This window comes from Hyla sarda, chromosome 6 (assembly GCF_029499605.1).
Source record: "Hyla sarda isolate aHylSar1 chromosome 6, aHylSar1.hap1, whole genome shotgun sequence".
Lineage (NCBI taxonomy): Eukaryota > Metazoa > Chordata > Amphibia > Anura > Hylidae > Hyla > Hyla sarda.
In genome coordinates, this window is record NC_079194.1 from 88,747,297 (window position 1) to 88,772,814 (window position 25,518).

Sequence of the window (25,518 nt, forward strand, 5' to 3'; positions counted from 1 at the left end):
ATTTTTTAGGGAAAACCATGAACGGGTTTGAAACTCAGAAAAGCTGCAAATACTTCCAATATAGTTTTCCTTTGTGTCATTTTAGTTTTGACTGAGAAAATAGTGATTAAAGTACTGACCAAAATACCATGTGTAAACGGTATGGGCCAGAACATAATGAATGGCCCAAGGACAAATGCATGACTCCATAATCACAACTTTATCATGTTGGTATTTAGGTACCTATACACAAGACTGAACTATTAGTCAATATGGTTATTGGTCAAATAAGGTGACAACACAAACCTATATACCCTGGCCATACTCATACAACAGACACACCAGACAAAGCTTATCTCCTGGTGGAATAATGGATCTCAATATGGATTACAACAAGCTTAATCCTTGCTTCCCCCAACAGCAAACATCAGGGACAGTGGCCACTCCTTTACACATTAGATAGTCAGTAGACATTATAAAAGTAGACGGGCTCACCCACAGTATAAGGATTTATAGGCTAGGGGGAAAAGATGGTTCCATAATGATGCTCAACAATGTGCCTTTTTAGGCTCTGGTAAAATTGTTGAACACCATGATTGTGGCAAGGTCTCATGTCTGAAAACATTTGATATTCCAAAATTTATGATCATCTCAACTGCTTACAATCTCACCTATATTTGATGGCTTTAAAACACAGATATTAGTGCACCTATTAAAAGGTTAACCCAACCACAGGTACCCTCTGAATTGTTACTTGCACTCTGCTATACCATGCTCAATTGTTCAGTCTACTAGGTAGAGAAGACAATTCCCAGTTATATCTTTATTTTTGGTCAGCAAGACCAGGATTGAACTGCCCAGGAATTTCTAGATGATTGGCAACCTTGAGCTACAACATTAACGTCTCAGTCATCCCTCAGCTTTGCCAAGAGGAATGGGTCAGGAAGGTATTGCCAAACAATGCACTGTCTGCCCAAATAATTCAAAGGGCAGGCCAAAGCAGTACACAGCTCACCTAAAACTGCTGTTGGACTCGGCACTGGCCATACGCCATTCCCTCTGCTTTAGAGCCCTATTACACAGGGTGAATATTGGCCGAATAGGCTGTTATCAAATAAAAGGGCCCAAGATCAGCCGATATACATATAAATGTCGATGGGGTCATTTTGACTTGTCAAAGAAGTAAATAATGGGGGATAAACGGCTGACAGGTGATTGCTGCAGGAACAACCCAGCGATCATTCATGCAACCCTCTCCGCACAGTGCTCAAGCTGTTTGATAGGGCTAGGGCCTCTAATAGGGCTTTAACTGTTTAAAGGGTAGTTACCAGTTCACTAACTTCTGACATGCTATAGAGGCACACAGTACGAACATACCTGCTGTTTCAGCTGGTGGACCAGCCTGTCCTTCTCTCTCTTCAGAGCAATCACTTCATCCTGGGTTTTCTTCTTTTTTGAGGCAGATAGTTCCAGCAAGGCGATATTGGCATCTTTTTCACTAATAGCAGCCAGTAGAGCCTGCTGCCTGTAAAGAGAAGACCCAACCATTAGGCCATGCCCAATAATATCAGTATATTTAATAAATAATTCATAACAAAGGTTAATAAATATCTATTGTTGTCCTGTATGCACCTGCAGAAGGATTTCAGGAAAGGATACTTCCTTGGCCTCTATAAACACAGCTGACTGTCTCCCAGCCTTGATTATTATGGTGACCATACATTTAAGATCGCTGCTGACCAATCACCAAACAGCTATTTTTCTGGAGATAGTAGAGGCCGAGCAGACATGTATTTTTCGTAGGGAAAGAGAACACTTATGACTGGACATGTTGAAACCCCCTAAATTTAGCTAGTTCATTCGTGTTCATAGTGGGAATATGACTGAAGCTACATGAACCATGACACTCATCCAGCCCGTATCTGACCTTACATGAATATAATGTGAAGGACAATATGACAAAGGAGTGAAGACATCTGTAACCAGGTGAGGGCCATGGGCCATATTTGAGTTATACTAGCCTCCTTAAAGTTATGAGCTTTCAAGACTTTGACTTGGAAACAAGTCATATTGTCCGGATGCACGCAAGAGAAGTGCTGCAGATGAGAACAAGAGGATGTAATAAGGGAGTATGAGATTCAAAGGCCATTGGCTTCAAGAGCACATGTGGGTTGGTAGATGTTTAGTGTGCACAGTATACACTAAATGCCTTTATAAGAGTCCATTGTTAAACAGTAGCCAAAAGTGCCTCTGTGTGGGCAGGATGCTGCAAAAAAAAGAGGATGGAATACCATAGTAGATGACACTATTTGACCCAAAACTATATCCATTGGACAGATACAATATTAACCTATGAGTGACAGATGGCAATATATGCCACCCATCACAGGCATTTTTGTTATGAGCTTTTCCATAGTTTTTCACAGCATATCTGTTAAATGGATGCCTTTACAGCCTACGAGTGACAAGTTAAAGGGGTACTCCGGCCCTAATACATCTTATCTCCTATCCAAAGGATAGGGGATAAGATCTCTGATCGCAGGGGTCCCACCACTGGGGACCCCCGCAATCTGTCAATCAGTGACTTCAGCAGTCACGCCCCCTCCCATAGACTTGCATTGAGGGGGCGAGGTGTGACATCCCATGGGGGCGGAGTTGTGACATCCCAATACTCTGGCCCCTGTGGTCGTCACGCTGCACACTCGGAGCCTGCAGCGCAGTGGAGAACTCGCAAAGGTGGGTGCTGAATGACAGATTGCGGGGGTCCCCAGCGGTGGGACAGCCTTGCTCAGACATCTTATCCCCTATCCTTTGGATGGGGGATAAGATGTATTAGGGCCGGAGTACCCCTCTAAAAGGAGTAAAAACATCATATGAACCCAGCGTATGTTGCATAAGGTTTATTTACAGAGAAGCAGCAACCTCTATAACTACAACCCTCATCTGTTCTATAATCAGGGTATATATTAGACAAGATCTTAGATTAGATAGCTTCTGTCTAACTGAAAGGAAGTGAAGAACAGAGGCATTTTGGGCCAACAGAGTACGGGGAGATATTGTTAATTGTTCTAATGTGTGGTAGTGTTTTACCATGCGGTCTAATAACACCTGTGCCAGCAACACCTCGTCTGGAAAAAATGCAACACTTAATTATGCTTTTTGTCAGGATCAAAGGAACCATATTGTGTAATGAAAATCTTATTTATAATTACACCCTGTTCTAACTTTATAGCTATATTTACAAAGGGAACTTAATCCATAAACTTGGTCCAATTTCAATTCCCCTTTCAGTCAGTTCACCTAAGATACAAGGTCACAATACACATTGAAGCAGACTCATCATTGTTTCTAACTTCTATTTATGAAGCCACTGTGACACTTTTTTGGTACTGTAAGTGAACCATTTATGATTTTAGCCCCTTTTATAACAATTATCTGATGAATCTGGCACATGCTGCCTAAGGGGGAGGAGGAAATAAATGGAGCACTATTTATAAGTCCTCAACATAGGTGAAATGCATATATATTACCGTATATACTCGAGTACAAGCCGAGTTTTTCAGCATGATTTTTCGTGCTGAAAACACCCCCCTCGGCTTATACTCGAGTGAACTGTGAGGGGTGGCTTAGCTGTGAGGGGATGGTCCGGGCCATCCATCTTTGGCCATCTATGCTGCAGGGACCGTCCAGTGGAGAGGGTTAGCCATTCCGGGCTATCCATCTTCACCGGGAGGCCCTCTTCTCCGCTCCGGGCCGGCCCCGAACTAATGACGCTGCATTGACACCACCGCGCAGGGACGTTCATGCGCAGGTACGTCACTGCGCGTCGTTGTCAAGGCAACGTCACTAGTCCGAGGCCGGCCCGGAGACGAGGGCCTCCCGGTGAAGATGGACATCCCGGAATGACTAACCCTCCACACCGGAGGGTCCCTGCAGCATAGATGGCCAAAGATGGACGGCCCGGACCAGCTCACCCTTTCTTCCCACCGAGAAACTGGGGAGGTGAGTAGAAAACAAAAGGGGGTCTGGATGATGACAAAGGCCGCAGTCGTCTTCAACCTGCGGACCTCCAGATGTTTCAAAACTACAACTCCTAGCATGCCCAGACAGCCGATGGCTGTCCGGGCATGCTGAGAGTTGTAGTTTTGCAACATCTGGAGGTACGCAGGTTGAAGACCACTGATAAGGGATTGACAGGCGGTGATGATGAAGTGGAGGGATTATGACGAGGGGGATGATGATGGGGTGATGATGACGGGGGTGATGATGACGAGGGTGATGATGATAGGGTGATGATGACAGGGTGATAATGACGGGGGTGTTAATGACGGGGGTCTGGATGATGACAGGGGGGGGGATGATGTATTTCCCACCGTTGGCTTATAGTCGAGTCAATAACTTTTCCTAGGTTTTTGGGGTGAAATTAGGGGCCTCGGCTTATATTCGGAACGGCTAATACTCGAAATAGGGGCCTTGGCTTATATTTGGAACGGCAAATACTCGAGTATATACGGTACCTTATACATAGTAATAGCATCTTACCTTTAACACATTTACTGTGCATTAAAAAAAAAACTATTAAATGAAGCACTTTTATTTTTTTATTCTTTTTTAACAATATTTGGTGGCCCAATAGATATGTACTGCTGCTCCATTCATGCAGGAGACTTTAATACAGCAGACAAAAAATACGGGCAATATAAATATATCCCTGGTATATACATTTTTGGGGTTAAAAAAAACATACAAAGAATACAATATCAATGCCCTATATATAAATATAGTTGCTACTTAATGAACTCCAAATACACAATATACCAGCAACAGAAAATTGGAGTCATTTGTAAGAAAAATGTAAAATATTTTATTAGTTATCACACAAAGAATTACATAAAACAGAAAGGAGGTATCCCACCAAAGTGAGGAAAAAAGAACTGGTGACACACTGTTTTCTGGAAAAATGCCTCACAATATTTTATAATGCATATTGCAGTAACAATTGTATGGAAAACCTGCTACTCATTTCACCTGGCTGTGACTTGTAATCCCAGGGGGTCTCTAGACTAAGACCCAGTGGAATCTAAACTTTTCACATGTCGGGAGAACATGTCAAAAGTTTTTCCAAATGACATTGACACTTTAAGCAATAGGTTTTACATTAAACTATTTGATAGGTGATAACAAGCTCATTGGTGGACCAAACCTCGACAAAGGCTTGGTCCCAAAACGCCGTGTTGGGGTGTTGTCCCTCTGTGCCCTGGAGCCTGTGTGAAAGGCCTAAGTATGCTGATTTGTACTATTATCCTTGTAAATGCTGTTTGGATAGGATGTTCTCCATGCAATTGTTACTGCAATATGCACTGTAACCCTGTGTACACTATATATTGTAAAGCATTTTTCCACAATACAGTGTGTCACCAGTTTTTTCTTCCCCACTTGGATGGGATACCTTCTTTATTGCTTAAAGTGTGACTGTCATCTGGAAAAACTTTTGACCTGTTCTCCAGACATGTCAAAAGTTTAGATTCCACCGGGTCTCTAGAGTCCCCCTGTGATTGCAAGTCACAGCCAGGTGAAGTAAGTAGCAGCGGGAGCCTCACTCCCAAGCTGTCACTCAGACCTGCCTTATTACCCATAGACTCTGATTCAGAGAATAATTCGGACAAAACAGCCAACTGGGGAGTGAAGAGCACTTTTGCGCACTTCATAGGGTTCTAACTCGTGATCTCAGGAGTGAGACCTAATGCGATCTAAACTTTTGACATGCCTGGATAACATGTCAAAAGTTTTTCCAAGTTCCAGTCACGCATTATGAATTTTTCTATATCCCTATCTACATTTTGAAGTGTAACTTTCATTGAAACATCTTTTGACATGTTGCTCAGACATGTCTAAAGATGTCCATCACACCAGGCCTCACTCCTGAGACCCGCTACAATCAAAAGGCTCCCCGCTTAGCCAAGAGATCCATAAATCTCTTTGCATAGACTTTTATGAAGGGAAATAGATGGATTGCTAGCCCAGCCGGGGAGCAAAGCACAATGCTACCTGCTTCCCCGGCTAATAACTTACGATCACAGCTGGCCTCAGCAGTAAGATATGGCGCGATCAACAACTTTTGCCATTTTTGATTAACACGTCAAAAGTTGTTTTTAATGACAGTAAGGAACATGCTTAAAAAACTCTTCCATAAAGGTCAATGAGTCAGCTCCTGACTACAGATTTGTATGGTCTATGCTGCTATACAGCATATCTCTGAACATTGTTAGCAATAGCTCAGGCAAAGTGGATGCCCACAAAATCATGTATAAAAATGGAGTGAAAAAAAAATCTATAATCAGAAAGTAACACAATAGAGAAACATCTGGCTTTATTAGTAAATAATGTTTAGGTGATAAAATTGCAGGTAACACAATTCATTTAAGGATTAGAAACTGTCAGTAGACTCCAGAAACAGTTAGTGACAAGGAGGCTGCATACAGAGCCTTATTTGTGTTATTTGGCTGTAAGTATACTAAGTTACCTAGGTCTCCAGTAGTACTATAAGACTCCCATCTATTATTTAATATTCCAACATATAATTAAAATGAGATGACTCTGTTCATCATATCCCAGTCTGTACAGCAAAGCTGATAAAATAACTGAGTATAACAAGTAACATAATAACCTTTAGGGAATGCTATAGTGGCTGGTGTAAAATCTAAAATGTTTAAAATTTTTTCCTTTTATATGAATAGTTACAAAAAATATTACACCGCTAAAAGAAAAAAAAATCTTTAGAATTTTTTTTTTTAAAGTACTTTATATAACATACTCTACTACAGTAGCCAATAAATGCCATATACTTAAAATACAATTTTTGACTTCCGATTCTGGCATGGGCATGTGAGGAGCACGGAGACAGAGCTCCTGCGCCCCGGACCCCCTACCCGCACCGGACCTGCATCACAGCGGGGTACTTACCCCCAATGGGACAAGCAGTCCCCCGAACTTCTGCCGAGGTCCTGAGTGCAAGCGGCAGCTTCTCCGTGCGGCCCTCTCCTCCTGCACTGCGCACTCAGGGTGCACACAGTTATCTGAAGGGAGCGACAGACACCGCACACAGACCGGGTATTAGGGAGACCCCCTGCCATATATAAGGGTCTTCCCTATTGCTCCCGCTCCGTTCACGCTACATCTGGGGCTTCAGTGGCCGCACACCTGGGATCCTACCTGTGCATTCTACAGACTACCAGCAGGCCAGCAAGTACAAGGCTCAGCCTTTCTCCTCCCTCTCAGCCCTGTAGTCCCCAGGGGACATTTACCCACCCTCCCTGCCATCCTTATAAAGCTTCAAGATACCTGCTTTTCTTAACCCTGCTGGAGAGACTTTCCCCAGTGACACTATTACTAAGCGCTGCAGTGCTGCAGGGGTTCCTATGGAGCAGTACATCAACAAGGGGTCCCAGCACTCTGTACCCTCCGCAGGTACACCGGCTACCACTCCCATTCCTGCTCCATCCTCGGGGCAATCACTGGGGCAGAACACACAGGCTCAATCCTCAGCGATGGAGGTTGCCCCCAGTCAGCCCTTGTTCTCCCAAGATGGGGGCCCCTCAGCACAGGCAGGACCTCACCTGATCCCACCTTTGGCGGGCATTACAGATGTTTCAGTGTCTACACCTACGGATCTTCGTACGTTGGAGGCAGCATTAGTCCAGTTGATCACCCCTACTATACAACAAACACTTGAAAACACCATTTGATCAACATTAACACAGCTCCAAAATGATTTGGGTGCTCAGGCTGAGAGATTGGGTGAGGTGGAACCGAGGATCATTGCATTAGAAGACAAAAACAAGGGCTTAGCTACCAAGCTGCGCCAAACAGAAACTGGCCTCTGCTACATCAGTGAAAAGCTGGAAGACTTGGAAAACGGCTCGTGGCAGAACAATCTAAGACTAGTGGGGGTCAGCGAATCTCTTCTACCTTATGATTTACAAGATTTCTGTGAGAGTGACCTTCCTGCAGCCCTGGGCCTCCAACAGAAATGCAGAGTGGAGAGAGCGCACCGCCCTGGTCAATCACCTGCTACTACCTCCCAGTCCCATCATGCTGACCCGTCTCGCCCACGACAGGTTTTCCTGAAATTGCTTTACTACAATGACAAGGTGGAGATCCTGAGAGCTTACCGCCACCGTACCTCACCGCTCACCTTTGCAACAAGAAAGTGCTGATCTTTGAAAATTTCTCAGCGGATGTGGCTATACGCAGACGAGCGTATGGCAAAATCTGCAGGGCATTGTTCAAGGTTAAGAGACACTTCCAGCTTCAATATCCTGCAACTCTGAAAGTGTTTAGCTCTCATGGCACCTTTTCCTCTTACAACACACCCGAAACTGCTGAAGCAGCGCTGCAAGAACTCCTGCAGGACACAGCTTATCGTCCCCGATCCCCGCCACGTCGCACCCACTCTCCGGGAGGAAGAGGCGACATTGCATCACATTCACTTTGACGCAGAGGGAGTTGTACAAGATCACCGGACGACTCTCAGAAGCATCGCAAGTTGACTGGCCATCACAGCAGGAGCTGGAGCAGCAGATCTTCCTCTTCAGACTGGGTATCTTTTGTTGCACATGTTGGGTTGCTCCTTTATCTTAGGGATTTAGCGGTCCCCTGCTGACATCTGTTGCACTACTCTACTGCCTGAGGGTTGCTTGTTTCACATACTTGCTTAGTTGCTGTTCAAGCGGCTTCCCCGCTTTATTGTGTCTGCAAATTGTTGGTGTTGGGAGGTGCACAACTGATAGGATGATATCTTTCTCTGCCTCTGGCCTCTCTCCCATCTCTGTGCTATCACTTAACTTTGTTTGGTTCAGTTTTACTGGGGGAAGGGGGACACAACTCCCTACGCTGTGGCCCTTTTTAATAGGTTTTGAGAATCTCTTCCCTCTTTAGGGTTTTCTTGTTTTTTTTTTGTTAACCCCCTTCCTCTGTGGGCCACCCTTCGAGGCTCCTCTGCCACTAGGCTCTTCACCTTATCTTGTTGATTCCATGTCCCACTGTTCTGTGTATCTCTTGTTAGGTGGTGTGCTGTGAGTGCTATCTGTGCAAGATTTTTATGCTGTTGAATAACGAATAAAATCGATGTTTTATTGGAATTGCTGGAAACATTCTGAATTTCTTCATATACTACGCATCTCTTGTAATGTAATGTCTACATGCTGCTGTCTCCCCCCCCCCCCCCCTTATCAGCTACTTGCTCTACACTAGACTGCCCCCTGTTACCACACCTGGAAGGGTTCTTAGTTTATCATGTGTAGGATTATCACCTGGAATGTGAAGGGGCTGTGTTCCCCTCAGAAACTCATGAAGGTTCTGCACTTTCTGAAACGTCTGCATGCTGACATTGTCCTCCTACACGAAACTCATCTTATGGAACCAGACTTTTAGAGAATGCTGAAGCTTTGGGTGGGTAAGGCCCTGGGTAGCCCGGCAGACAATGGCAAGTCTGGAGTGCTGACACGGATTCACAAGTCTTTTGCTCACTGCTTACTCTCCCATGAACACAATGCGGAGGGACGAACGTCTCATATTAAATTTGAGCATCATGGTAATACTTTACAGTTTATACAATGTATACAATGTTTATGCCCCGAATGGAGATAATAATTCTTTTTTTCATTCTCTAGCACTACTGAGACACTGACTTTCCTGGGGGGTGACTTAAACTCAGTAGTTTACCCACTGATAGACAGTAAAAGCTCATCCTTGCCGCCAGTGACCATACGCCAGAGTGACAAGGTCCTCCCCACTTTTATGACTCAAGCGGGTTTACTAGATGCTTGGCATCATCTCCACCCAGATGACCATGAGTACACACGCTTCTCGCATGTACACACCTCTTGGTCCCGAATTGACTATTTCTTGATCAGTCCTGTGCTCTGCTCCCATTTGCGGACAGTGGACGTCCAGGATCTGGTCATTTCGGATCATGCACCGGTTGTCCTGGAGCTCCTGCCTACCTGCCCCAAGGGCTCTGATTTCCTGTGGTGCTTTCCGTCCTATCTGGCAAAAGATGACTCCTTCCAGGAGCTTCTGAGGGGCTGGTGGCTGGAGTTCCAGACTGACAACACATAGGGACAATCCCGCCTTGTACTGGGAAATGACGAATGCAGTGATGAGGGGAAAGATCATGTCCTATAGCAACAGGATTAAGCACAAAACTCTGAAAGTTCATGCAACGGTGAGTGTAGCTTTATCGGGGGCTTACTCTAGTTTTCTGGCCTCCCCCTCGGCTAACAGGCTTAAATTGATGCAGGCATGAGTGGCATATGAGTTTAGGTTGTATAGGAAGGAGAGTATCTATAGGTCCCACCTTGAGGCCTGAGGCTGGTTGTCTCCTTGCCCAAATAGTGAAGGGATCTTACGCACCTACGCATGATTTAGCCTTGAGGAATCAACAGGGCCATATTCAGCAAGAATCGCACTCCCTTAATGCTATCTTGGGCTTCAATTATACTGACCTTTACTCCTCCCCCCCCCCACCCCTACTGATGAGGAGGTGAGGTTTCTGGAGGGTCTCACACTACCAGCGCTGTCTGAAGACCAATGTCAGGAGCTCAATGCAGCAATAACAGAGGAGGAGGTAGCAGCAGGTATTCGATTTCTTGCAAATGGCAAAGCGCCAGGACAGAATGGGTATCCCAGCGAGTTTTACAAACCCCTGTTAGATCAACTGGTGCCCCCTTTAACTTGCTACTTTAACAAAATCCTACAAACTGGGGTCATATCTCCAGCAGCTAAACTAGCTTATATCAAAGTGATCCCTAAACCGGGCAAGGATCCCTTGGACCCAGGATCCTATTGTCCTATCTCTCTGATCAACCAGGATGTGAAATTGTTATCAAAAGTCCTGGAAGATCGTTTGGCGCTTTTTTTTTTTAACCATCTTTGATAGGTGATCATCAAGTGGGGTTTTGTTAAAATTCGCTCAGCTGTCATGAATATTAGGAAGGTCCTAGTGGTTATGGATAGTGCACCAGTCTCAATCAGTTTCCCATCCTTCCCTGCTTACACTTGATATGGAAAAAGTATTTGATAACATCCGCTGGGACTGGCTGAGACTAGTGCTGACCAAATTTGGTATCAACGGCAGATTTAGCTCCTTTTTGTTTTGCCTTTATGATGGGCTCACAGCTAGACTGTACACCCTGGGTATTCTTTCTGCCCCATCTCATTAGCAAAAGGTACTCGCCAGGGATGCCCCTTGTTGCCCCTATTGTTCGATTTAGCAATCAAACCCCTGGCACGGTCTCTCCTCTCCTCTGACCTTTATCAGGATATGCAGGTGGGATCTCAAGAAGTCAAATTGTCCATATTCGCAGATGATGTGCTTTTATACCTTAGTAATCCACGTGAGGCTGTCCCCAAAATACTAAACTACCTATGTGGGGAGTGTCAAGGGTTACAAAATTAATGCGGCTAAAAGCATGCTTTTGCCCCTGTGAACGGTCTCTCCTAGATGGCTGTCTGAGGTGGATAATTTAGGAGTGGCAGTGGCTCCCTCTTTCATAACATATTTGGTCATACGTATAGGGAAGACACCTGACACGCTCTATACGCTGAACTATGACCCTCTTTTTAAGCACATTTTTACAGAACTGAAACAAAGGGAATCCCTGCCGCTATCTTTCCTCAGTCTCCATCTAGTCAAGATGATAAGTTTCCCACGCCTGCTATATCCCCCACAGCTTTTTAACAATTTCTGTGGCAAGGCAAACGCCCTCACATTGCTATACAGAAACTTATGTTGGGTAAGGCGGAGGGAGGAGTTATTTTTCCAGATATCTGGGGTTACAATTTAGCATGCTTATTCCGGCACGTCTGGGACTGGCTTCATAGGTCCTCCTTTTTCTCTAATATATGGGTTAAGTCGGCGCTAGCTGCACCCTGGACTCTGCGGGCATTGTTACATACCACCTATGCAAAGCTACCTGCAGAGATCAAGTGCACAACTCTGCTCCGTGATATGATTGTCACTTGGAAGGAGGTGCGTAAGGTGTTTGGCCTCTGGTTCCTTCTCTCCAAGAGAAAGCCCTTGCTTGATCATCCAGAGTTTCCGCAGGGTAGGACCTCCTCTTAGCTATTACTGTGGGCCTCTAGGGGGGTCACGACAGTGGGAGACCTCATTCATAGTGAAGAACGTAGGTGGCTCACTCCGGGAGAGATCATGCATTCCTTTGGGCTCCCTCACTCTCACTTCCTCTATGCCAATCAGGTATACACTTTCTGTTCATCCAGACTCAGGGACCTCACAAGGGAAGAACCTACTCATTCTCTAGATGAGATTACAGGCAAGAACGTACAGAAGCTATCGATATCTGATCTCTATTTAGCTTTTCGTAACCATTTTTTGAAAGTTGACCCTAAACAAATTTTCCACACATTAGAGAGGTGGACGACTGGAGACAACAACATCACTGACGTCATCATGGCGGGTTGGGAAGTGGTGCGCAAGAATGTTATCAATGAACAATGGAGGGAAACATACATTAAAATGGCACATGTGGCCTTATATGGTTATAACATTCTTCCTTCCCCATCCTTTCCTGACAGGATTACTAACTGCCCCAAATGCAAAACGCCACTCACAAATCTTCATCATGGAGTTTGGGAGTGCATGGTCATTATGGAGTATTGGAAGATGGTTTAGAAGTTCATTTGGGATTATTGGCGAGTGAATCTCCAGTTCACTTCCCAATCCTTTAATCTTTTTTGTTCCACAACCTATACCCACCTGAGGGGGATGGGGGGGGGGGGGTAGACGGACTCCGCATTTTATTCTTATTGCTCTTTTAGTGGCGTTATGCTGCCTTTTTACCAAATGGTTAGACTCAGTCACTCCGGATTTGCCAATGCTGGTTTCTAAACTAAAGATCTTCTTGGAGGTAGACAGATTGGATGCCAGTTTGGGGCTCTGCGAGGTTCCCTTGCCTTGGTGTGCTTTGCTTGCTTGAGGATGGATCCGATTGACCGATTCTTCTCTTGTATTGTTACTCCCTGCAATACTCCCTGCAAAATCCACTGAGAGTCGAAGGGGTGGATTCAACTTTAACTGTGATTATGGGCCTATGATTCGGGTCATTGCGCCACATATTTTTGTGGAGGAGGGGGGTTAGGAATTGATCTGTGGATAGGGGTAGGAGGAGACGTTTCTTAATGTTTCTTGAATTCTTGTTCACTGGAGACTCAGGGACATTTAGGTACTTTCACCTTGACTACCACGTGCCTTAAATTATTTTCTATTCCTTCCTTGTTTATTGTTACTTGTTACCTTTTATGTGGCACTCGCTGTTTATACTGATTTGTTATGTTTGTTACAAAATTATTCAATACAAATATATAAAAAGTATATACTATTTTTGTTCCATAACACAGCATGCTATATACGCTGTAATCCATACACACCGACAGCTATTTTTGAAGTGGGGCCTAAATGCCTAATAAAAGATATCATGACACTGAAAAATATACATCTTGTGCAAAATGCTTTTATTATAGCTTTTCAAACACTCCCATATTTAATTGTAAACATTCCAAAAAAGAGCGCATGACAATGATAAAAAGTTTCTATAGGATGAAATGTAAATATTTAAGGTTAGTACTTTGGAGAACCAAAAGAAAACAGCCCGTCTGGGCTACTCGAAAATTAAAGGACGAGGATTAATTTAAAATAAACACTCGAATTTCTCTCTGAATGCACATGAACCATCATTTATTACAGTTGTTATTTTAATGCACAGACTCAATCTGTAATTCTGTAAGTCTGTATAATGTATATGACATAAACACAGAGCATACCTCAATGCAGTGTTCTAGACAACACATTTATTCGGGTAATTGCGGAATCATTTCCTGAAAAATAAATCTAGAGCCTCATTCACATGAGCGTATTTCATGGCCATATCACTTCCATATTTGGGAATTTAAAGCTTTAAATTTTACGCTTAAATGAAACCTGTCACCCTTATCACCCACACTAAACCCAATACACTGGGTTATAGTGTGGGTGACCAGGAGTGCAAAGGGGAGTAATTTACTATAATGGTTGCCATTGGTTCCTGAGATGTTGGCCAGAGAAGTACCCCTTCTGAATTTAGGTAACTGCGCACAGGAGGTGTGGCCCCGCCGGCTGGCCGCCCCTGCTTCTCTCTGTCTCCTTAATCAGCTGTCCCTTCAATATTCATAGTTTGTGACTTCACGTCCTAAGGATGTGAGTTGCATCCTTCTTTAGCTCCTTATTGCAATACATTTATGTCAAAAAGGCCCTATTATCAGGATTTCCTATGAAGTGACTTCTATTGAGGTTTTTCCTCTTATGGTTACATATAATGCATAAATAAATCCACTATACAGTGCCAAGAAATATTACCATACAGTGGCTAATAAAACTATATTCAGGGTATACATCTGCATACCAGCAGAATGATAAACTGGTTTTGATGAATTGAATGTAGTCTACTAGTGAATCGTGATTATGTTTGATCCATTTCCAAAATCACAGCCTCTTGTGCTTTTTCAGTCCTGTAAAAAAAAAAAAAAAAAACTGTACATGCTTACAGGACCTATAAAAATCACTAGTAGGCAGTGTCCGTTCGCTGAAATCAAATGGACATGTCATTCTGCCTGTATGCCAATGTATCCACCAAACGTGGGATACTTATCTAAAGTGGTTGTAGCCTAACACCACTCGATTAATTAGGAAATGTAAATGTATCCAGTGTAATTGTCTTTCTGGATAACTGATCATAGCCATTGTATTACCCCAGCAGCTGTGGAAACAGTTAATAAAAGGATTCCTAAAAATGGTCTTAACTAGTACAAATTTTTTTTTTTTAACTGAACACTTTTGCAAGGTTTTCTCAACTGAAAACTGAAAACTTCTAAAAAACCCCCTTCTGTCTTGGTACTTAAGATCACTGTTGGCTTATAAAGTACTAACTAAGTAAACCTTGTTGGAGAGGAATAGCAACACTCTTCAGGAGACTAAGAAAGTATGTGTGCCACCAAGCTTTCCCAGTCTCCTGAAGCCCCAGTAGTGGTAGGCTGCTGGTCCTCCCTGTACTCTTCACTGCATCAGCGCTACCATGTCCTCCTTCTGCCCTTCACTGATGTCTCCTCTTCCCCCTCATTTTTCTCTCAGCCCACAATAACTTTTGTCTCCCCTGCCTGCCTGGTCCCCTCTTCCTGTCCCCACACTAACTATTCTCTGGACCTGCCTGCTGGACATATAAATCATACTTTACCATAGACCTGCGTGGGTAATTCGGTCCATCTAGTGATCTCATTACTCTTGTGCTGCAAAGATTGCCCAGGAATTTTTAAAATCCTGCTGTGGGACCAACATCTTGGCAAAGTATGATTTAAGTGTCCGGGCTCTGCTGCTTTACTCTCAGGCTGCAGATATTTTCTATATCGGGTCATCCCAAAATATCTGAAATATCTCTAGCATTCCAAATTTTGCTGAAACACACCTACATACAGACATACGTTAAGTTCTACATAAATAATCATATCTCACCTCTGCTTTGTTACAGAGAGTTGCAAGAGTAGAAGAAGGGGCCATGAAGGGGCCATGTAGAGTGGTAAATACTCTCTTTAAAGGGGTACTCCACCCCTAGACATCTTATCCCCTATCCAAAGGATAGGGTATAAGATGCCTGATCGTGGCGGTCCCGCCGCTGGGGACCCCTGTAATATAGCATACAGCACCCACTGTATCTGCTTTCAGAAGCGCTGGAGGTTCTGGCTCCCAACCACGGGGATGGAAGATCATGACGTTACAACTCCGTCCCCGTGTGACATCAGGCCCCACCCCCTCAATGCAAGTCTATGGGAGGGGGCATGACGTCACATGGGGGCAGAGTCGTGATGTAACGATCTTCCGTCCCCGTGGTCGGGAGCCAGAACCTCCAGCGCTTCCGGAAGCAGATACGGTGGGTGCTGCATGATATATTGTTGGGGTCCCCAGAGGCGGAACCCCCGCAATCAGACATCTTATCCCCTATCCTTTGGATAGGGGATAAGATGTCTAGGGGTGGAGTACCCCTTTAATAAAAATGACATACTTTAAGGTAGAATAATGCTCAGCAATGGAGTGGAGTGAGCCAACTGTCTACCATGATTTTTTTTTTTTTAGGCAATGGTACAGTGTTGTTGACAGCAACACATGATAGGTTTCTATAGGAAGCAAAAACTATTTATTTGTGATTAACTATGGAACTAGTTTCAGACATATTCTCCAGGGTGTTTTAGCAAATCTGAGTATACGCTGCAAAGATTCATTTGATTTTCTAACATGGGTTTATAGAGCAAGATGTCATCACTTGTCGAAATGGAGAGGTTTACGTTGGAATGGGGCCAAGCTCAAATTAGGTGTGTCAATCTAACCCTTCCTCCATGTCCAGAAGAACATGACATGATGTCCATCATACACCTAACTCTTCATACTCATAATACTGTCTGCACGAGGCTGATTGTAGAACAAGATAATTCACTTTTCATCAATTTCATTATCTGGAAAAAGTTCAGTTTCCTATAAAAATAAAACTTCTTATAAAAGCTTAGTCAGTGGAAGTGTAGGGGAGATTCTGACACTAACCTGACATCCCATCTAACCTCAATCAGTGCATTTCTATTATTTCCTTATATGATTTCAGAAAAAATGGATCTCTTCAAATCTAAAGCTAGGTTGGTACAGTTTCTCTGAAGTATCTAAAATATATATCCCCATAGTGTAAATAATACACGTCTATTATCCAGAGTCATGGGCTGTCATTACACATACTTCTCTTACATCCTATGGTCGATCATCCCTGACTACCAGTAAGGCCACAACAGGTCACTACTAACTACCGAAATCTGCCAAATCACCAATGAATCTGCAGAAAAATATGTATGTACTACATGGAGATTTTGACTTTGGTGATTTTGAGAATTTTATTCTATGCAGTGCAACAAGTGAAATTTGCTGTGAAAATCCAGAGCATGCCCTAAATTCTTTTTTTCTATTATACTGGTGGACTGGTAAAAACATAAAATAAGTGAGTCCCCTAAATTACTGTTCTGGCTTCTTCTAGTCCCCTGCCAATCTCTGCTTCTGCTTCAAAAGACAAGTCATATTAGAAGTACCTTACTACTCAGCATATTATTGACTGCAGGACACTGCTGCAAGGAACACGAGCTGGAACGGGAGCGTCTGGGGACCAAGGTACGTAAGTAGCACCAATTCTTACAGTGCTACAGTATAATATAAACATTTTTAGGAGACTGTATAACCCTTGAAAAAACCAAAACACTTGTCTACAGATATATCTTCAAACCATTTTTTAAAGAGATTTTTTTTTTCTTTTGGGTGAAAGCTAATTTGCACATTTCATTCCATGGTGGACTGGTGAAAAATAAGTCTCCATACACATACTGGGATTCTTCAATTTGAAACAATACACCCTGATCAAAGGCACCTCTCTTGAACAGCACTATTGTCCTGTACTAATGAGGTAAAGGAACCCCAAAACAGCTGTCTACAGGTGGGTGCCTCTTCTACAGACTCTTTGCCTACATAACATAATGTAACTTAAGAGTAGAAGATATACTTAAAGGGGTATTCCAGGAAAAAACTTTATAACAACTGGCTCCAGAAAGTTAAACAGATTTGTAAATTACTTCTATTAAAAAATCTTAATCCTTTCAATAATTATCAGCTGCTGAAGTTTAGTTGTTGTTTTCCATCTGGCAACAGTGCTCTCTGCTGACATCTCTGCTTGTCTTGGGAACTGCACAGAGTAGAAGAGGTTTGCTATGGGGATTTGCTTCTAAACTGGGTGGTTCCCGAGACACGTGTCATCAGAGAGCACTAAGACAGAAAAGAACAACTCAGCAACTTCAGCAGCTCATAAGTACTGAAAGGATTACAATTTTTTAATAGAAGCAATTTACAAATCTGTTTAACTTTCTGGAGCCAGTTGATGTATAAAAAAAAAACCTTTAAAGCAAAGAATTTACCATATTACCTTGTGCTGGAATTTTACTACAGAAGGATATCGGCACAGGTTATCTGGCATCTTTAAAGCGTACCTGTCACCAAGCTTTTAATATATTGTTCTTAATGTAATTATAAGATACTTTGCTATTTACTTGCTGTTAAAATTCTCAATCTTTTTATGTTTTTAATGCAATTGAAAAAACGGCCACTAGGTGGCTCTGTTCTGTTCCCTGATGCAAGTCAAACAGCCTGGCAGTAGACAAATCTCAGGAAGTCCGTGCGGGACATGGTGAGGCACAGCTCTTGCTGGCTTCAGGGACGTCGCGCCTGCTGGGCAACGCCCACTTTCTCACACAATGAGAGCAAGGGAAAAGGTATGATACAGAGCTTATCAAAGCTCAAGGAGGGGTGTTAGGAGTAGTTAGGGAATATAATCTGAGTTAGTTTAGAAAATATGGTTTGAAGACAGGTACTCATTATCTGTTTAGCCACACCCTGCTTTTGCCCCTGTTAGAATAAAATTTAGGGCTGGAGGGTCTCTTTAAGTAATATATAGCTTAAAAAGTAAAGTGTATAATTATTCAAACCACAACTATTTGTTGTATAAGAATAAACTCCTTCCCTTCAATTCCTTGTCTGAACTTGATGGACGTACATCTTTTTTCAACCATACTAACTATGTAACACTATTCAGTGTATTCATGTGTACATTTTTGCTCCAGCGGACACCCTTCCCACAGGGCTGCCTTAGGCAGAGGCCTGTTGCGACTATAGGTAAATCCGACTCTTTAATAATAATAATAATATTTCTTAAATTTTATAGATTACAGATTGCACAATGCTGAACACTAAAATAGATGCTCACAATCCCCTATCAATATGTGGGAGGAAACCAAGGTACCCCAAGAAGTCTGCACAAAAACTGGGAGAACATATATTGGTTGGAGTTGCACCCAGGATCCCAATGTCACGGTGAGGATCCGAAAATTATTAAAGATACATTTGCATAGTAACAGCCAAGTTTGCTAAGCAGAAATCTAGACTACCATACAGTCTCTACCTGTCACCAAACCTTACGTCTTTGTGTTATTCTGCGCCATATGCAGAGGCTCAGCAGAAGGTTCATTTACACGTCTTCATCTTCATCAAGAAGAGGCTAATCTTTTACTGTTGTTTAATAAATGTGGTTAATGAAAATAAATTTTTCAACCATTTATTACAGCAATACGTTTCTGAAAATATCACTGCATTAATATTTAGAAATACTAATCCGTTGCTCTGTTAGAAGATTGCCTTTCATTTTGGCCAGCTAATCTGCTATATAAACAGTCGGGTACAATTTCTTCCAAACTCTGAGCAAACTCTAATGTATCCATTGAATAAATGGAAAGTTGTAGAATCGAGTCTAAATTGAAAACATCTACAGCACCGTACAGGAATGTGCTGCTTTACTTTCCATTTTTAACATATAAACATTCCCCCAGTTTGCAGATAGTAAAATATCTCTATTATGTATGTTGGACAGGTTCACATTTTTTTTATAAATAAAATTTATCTTTATAAGGTTTAATACCTTTCATACTATTTATTGTAGACTAAGAAGAATGAGTAAAATACAAGCAGTGTAATTTAAGGTAAGGTGCAAGAATAAATGTTTCCTGCGGAAATAATAATTCCATCTTGTAATATACATTCATTGGCCCCTTGCATTCCTGAAAGCATTTGTACGAAAATATAAAAAGGAATTAAATCCCCAAATCTAATATAATGTAGTTTTGGAAAGAATCTTATCAGTTCCTTTAATACCTGCTAGCATTTACTCTGCAGACTATCAATGGTACTCTCGGATTCCTAGGGTGGCCAGACACATAAGATAATGGTCAGTCAAAATGGCCATTTAATAAAGTAAATCGTTCGCCATAGCATTCCTACACCTGCCAATAAAGTTCTTGGATTTTTCAGCTGCGGACGGCTGGAAAAAACTGTGTTTGGCACGATTGGCTGAATTTGGCCAAATTCCTCACTATGTGCAAGCTGATCGATGTCCCATGTGTATATCCAGCCGTACTCCACTTGCTGCAGTCATAATATATGTGGGGAACCTGGCAGCAAGTATTCAGTTCCTCTGCAGCGCCACCACAGGTGAAATGAAGTATGACATAGTATGTATTGAAATGAATTGGTTCTTTTACAAAATATAGCTGATTGTTTGGCCATTGAGCAGAAGCGTTGGTCAACTTATTGTAAGAGGAATCACCTAACAGAAAAGGACTGTCCAATGTAGGCTTCCACTTTACGATATTGAGCTAAGCTCACACATAGTGGAATACAGGGGAGTCCTGTCTTGCCTGTACATGCTGATACTCTCTTGCAATTGGCTTATCCTTTATTTTAGGATACTATGGACGTCTAATGTGTCTGACCCAAAGTCTTCTCAATTTGTCAGCAAGAAAAAATGTCCACACTGACCAAAAGATAAAGTGGTTTTCAAGAGAAATGCCATTGGTAATGTATCCCCAATATAGGCCATCAATAGCTCATCGGCAGGTGCTGACACCTGGCATCCTTGTCAATAAGCTGTTCTGCACAGCCATACAGTGTAAATAAACCGCAGGCCTCAACTGTACATATCGTATTGTGGTGGCACCAGGTTACTGCAGCTCTCATTTACATCAATGGGAGCTTCACTCCAGTAACCTGGTGCCACCAAAGCTTCCAATTCCACACGTTGTTCACATCCAGGTGCTGGGGCTGTGCAGAGCCGATGATTGGTGGGTGTGCTGCTGGGTGTAGGCTCTGGCTGGTTTGCTATTGATGCTTTTTTTCGGGAAAACCTCTTTAAAGGGGTACTCCGCCCCTATCCAAAGGATAGTCGATAACGTGTCTGATCGTGGTTGGTCTAGCCACGGGACCCCTTGCGATTTCCAGGCCGGTGCTGCAGCGCTACAGTCACAAAAATCTGGAGCGTCTCTTATCGTGACATCACAGCACGCCCCCTCCATTCATGTCTATGGGAGGGGGCGTGATGGCTAGTACACAGCTGTCATACCTCCTCCCATAGACGTTAATGGAGGGGGCATGGCGGCTGTCATCCGGCAGGGAGCGGAGTTCGCTCCGTGCACCAGGCGACTGTAGTGCCGCAGCTTCCGGCCCTATTCTTCAATAGGGGATAACATGTCTAGCAGCAGAGTACCCCTTTCACATGCGATGTATAGCATGTCACTTTTTCAGTATGTAAAGTACATTGGGCATAATATGCACCTGAAAAGCTCCCACATACTCCAAGTGTATCCATACAGCCCCATTAACCGTCAGCGGAGAAGCTGGAAAACATACCCTTAGTAGATGGCACTGCGGCTCCTTCAGAAGGATGGAATAGGACCAAAGCTTAGTTTAAGGTCTACAGTGGAACCATTTTTATTAGGTTACATAAAAATAAAAAAAAATATTTTAATGTAACCTAATAAAAATGGTTCCACTGTGGACCTTAAACTAAGCTTTGGTCCTATTCCATCATTTTGAAGGAGCCGCAGCGCCATCTACTAAGGGTGTTTTTTCCAGCTTCTCCGCAATTTATCCAGAACAGTGCCACTGTTTCCTGCTACCCAGAAGGCCTGGCAGCGACTCCACACTTTCAGTACCCCATTATCACTGGGGTTATATGCCTGTACTATCTTTTCTGAGGTGAATGGCCATCTTTATTGTTCCAGTCCAGCCCTGGACCACTTTAGCTACATTTACCAAGGGTAATACACCAGGCGCCGGTATCGGTCTCTCCATTTTTTTTCTCCTCTACAGATTCATTAACCATCAGGTTAGGGTGGTATATATTGTTATACCATTTATTAAACTGTATAGAAAAGTATTGTCAATTATGCTTCTATTTGCAAAAACATCTTGCAAAATAAAGCATACTGCACGCTTGCTGCAGGACTTCACTGGAAACAAATATTGAGTAGTCTAAAGCACATTGTCATTGGAGTCAAGACTAAATGCAATCTATGATAAGGATCAATTTAATAATACATCTTTTTTATATGTTTTCCTTCCATTAGTTTTGTTATAGACTTTTATAGTGTATTTGCAGCTGACAGTTCATCTCAGTGGGAGCTGTCAGCACCTGGACATAGTGCCAAGCATGTGGCACGGTATGTTACAGTCTGCATGGTATGATTATGTTTATATATTTTTTGTTAACTTCCCGTCTTTCCTTTCTACAAATTGTACAAATATATTTTGAAAGGAGAGATTTTTGTTGCAGACGTAACCCTGAAAGCATTTAAATTATAATATTACTATTGACATATTCCACTGCAGTGCAGAATTTTCCAGAATATTATGCAGCCTATTTAAAAGACCTTCTTCTTAATTATATGACTGTAGAATGGATTTCCTGAAGCCTCGACAATTTGCTGTGTCAAACATACTGTAAAGCTTTAGATGGCGAGCAAATAGAAATAAATATGTATATTCATAGTGCAACTGCCATTGTAGATAGCTAAATGCAATATCTGCTTGTAGGTAGCATTTTGCTGCAACATGGTCTGTATTGGCTTTCTCTCATTTTTTGGCAACCCAGCACAGTCACTATAAGGCAGCATTTCCCAATCAGGGTGCCTCCAGCTGTGGCCAAACTACAACTCCCAGCATGCCCGGACAGCCAAAGGCTGTCGGGCATGCTGGGAGTTGTAGTTTGGCCACAGGTGGAGGCACCCTGGTTGGGAAACACTGCTATAAGGCGTTCTTTGATATGATGCAACCACACCAGAAGGCAAGTATGCCAAATAGCTTATAGGTCAGACAGAATGCACTGTTTTAGTCTGTGGCATAATGGATTACAATGCAAGATGAGGAAAAAATGACCTTGGAAGCAGGCGCTCAGGTGTCCATGGAAGGAGCTGCAACCAGATGGTAGAGATGAGATGAAGTTTGCAATTTATTCCAAGATAAAACATAAACATAAAAATGACGCGTTTCAGGGTGTACAAACCCCTTCTTCAGATTTGCTAAATCTGAAGAAGGGGTTTGTACACCCTGAAATGCGTCATTTTTATGGTTATGTTTTATCTTGAAATAAATTGAAAACTTCATCTCATCTCTACCATCTGGTTGTGACTCCTTCCATGGACACCTGAGCGCCTGCTTCCAAGTTTATCTTTTCCTCATCTTGTATCATTCTCAATACTGGAAAACCATCCGGCTTTCCCGAGACCTGTAGGCCTGCACGGGATCCAACCTCCACAATACCTCATTTGAGGTTAGATGCATATATCTATACGCTCCAGGTGAGCGGCCATTTTATAGACTCTACGTCTACCCCCAATGTGGGGTTATCTCTCTATTTTACTAGGGTAACGCACAAGGCGCCTTTTCCTGGGCCTCTTTCTTTTTCTCCACTACTACAGCATAATGGATTAGGCATTGGATAAATCTAACAGATCCAGCTTGTTGCATTTGGCATTCCCATCCCACCTTCTTGGCGGTGAGGTGTGCTATATAATTCATGCTAAACATCTGACAACAATCTAATGTGTATATGGGCAGTATCACTGTTCTCCAGTGACTGCTGTTGATGGAAGCAAGGTTTGACATAATAGAGTCTAAGGCTATGTTCACACAATGGAATTTCTGTGCGGAATTCCACTTTGTCATTCCGCTCAGAGATTCCGCAGCAGCAGAGTCCCATTGATGTCAATGGGATTGTGCTGCACTATTCACATAGCAGAATTTCCATGCCGGAAACATATGGCGCAGAAATTCTCATTCCGGTGTCCACAGAAAGAATAGACTATTATGTCTATACTTTCTGCGGACTTTGCATGGAAATGCATTGCTGTCTATGAGATGCACATTTCCAAATGGTCCTAGCGTTAGCATGTTCTGCCGGTGCTCCACTGTCAGGGGAATGTCCGCACAGAGATTTTCCGTGCGGATATTCCCCCATGTGAACATAGCCTAAGGTTTTGTTCATTTTTGGACTGTCTCCATAGACAGCAATGCATTACCTAGCGGATTCAGATTAAAGAATGAACAGGTTAATTATTTTGGCAGACCCTGGAATTGGAATTTTCACAACAATGTTTTTGTTGTGTGCATGGTGCAGCAGATTCCCATTGAAAATAATGGGACTCTGCTGCCACAGAATTTCCGGTCTGAATTTTTCCAACGGAATACGTTCGGAAATTCCATCGTGTGAACAAGGTCTAGGGTTGTGTTTCCACTTGGTAGTTATTTGGAAAACTGTCAATGCTATTTTTGAGCCAAAGTCAGAAGTGGATCCATAGTGAAGGAGAAGTATAAGTGCTTTCTTTAGATTTCCCATTCCCTTTAAAGGGATACTCCGGCGCTTAGACATCTTATCCCTTATCCAAAGGATAGGGAATAAGATGCCTGATCGCAGGCTGTCATGCCCCCTCCCATAGGCTTGCATTGAGGGGTGGAGTGTGACGTCACACGGGGCGGAGGCATGACGTCACACGCCACTGGCCCTGTGGTAGTTGGTATTCAGACCCGGAGCGAACATGCTCTGGGGACTGATTTTAACTGGGGTGCTGCGTGCAAGATCACGGGGGTCCCCAGCGGCGGGACACCCGCAATCAGGCATCTTATCCCCTATCCTTTGGATAGGGGATAAGATGTCTAAGCGCCGGAGTACCCCTTTAAATCCACTTCTGGCTTTGGAACAAGATCTGCAGAAGCAGTTTGCCAAAAAACCTGCCAAGTGGAAACAAAACCTCAAGTCTGGGCAGAGAGATTCAGATAATTATACAAATTATGGTATATATAGCTGTTAACCAAATATGTATTCACATGGAATTATATATGGCTGTAGCCAATATATGAATAGAGGTATTTTCTAAATGGTAAGTGCTGTATATAATCAATCAATAGTACATTACAAAGCCATGATCTCTAGTAGGAAATTATTTCGTGCCATTTCCTCATGTGTTAATAAAGAACAGCAAAAGCTTCATATGAAAGGAGAAGAACGAGACGGATGGTATGTTAGATAAATGCTTTTCTGGAGGGCCTGTGCAGTTAACCTCGCTCATAAACTTCCAATGCATAATTGAACTGTCACTTAAAGCAGTCATTTTAAAAGGGGGTTCTCTAAACATTGCCGTTTTATTCACAGAGTCTGTCTTTCCCAGCTACACAGAGTAAAAAGTGGTGATTTTTCATCATATATATATCAGGCACGCCAGCTGCATAACCTCTACACGCAAACACAACCTCCTGGAGGAGAAGGCTTGGTCTCGATGGAGAATTATAATAGGGGACAACTTGCAGAAGATAAAAATGTAGAAGTGTGAAGCCAAGTCAAATATGGGCGGCTATGCTCCACAATTTTACAATGCAGGACTTTCTTCTCATCAGCAGTAAAAGCAGCAACATCAACGTTTGTGTTAATGAGTTGTTTTCTTTCCCCTGGTGACCTTGAAAATGCAACTTTAGGTTTAGTGGGAGGTAAGAGCGCAGAATTCGAGGGAGATCTTGTTAATAAAAGTATGTTA

General features: G+C 42.9%; 1 protein-coding gene across 1 annotated transcript in view; it reads right to left on the reverse strand.

Annotated features, from left to right (window-relative positions):
* Positions 1–25,518, reverse strand: part of ERC2 (ELKS/RAB6-interacting/CAST family member 2) — a 950,023-nt gene that overhangs the window by 54,363 nt on the left and 870,142 nt on the right. Inside the window, exon 17 of the mRNA XM_056528115.1 lies at positions 1,357–1,504. Within this exon, the coding sequence (XP_056384090.1) occupies positions 1,357–1,504 (148 nt within the window). The remainder of the gene's footprint in view (positions 1–1,356; positions 1,505–25,518) is intronic.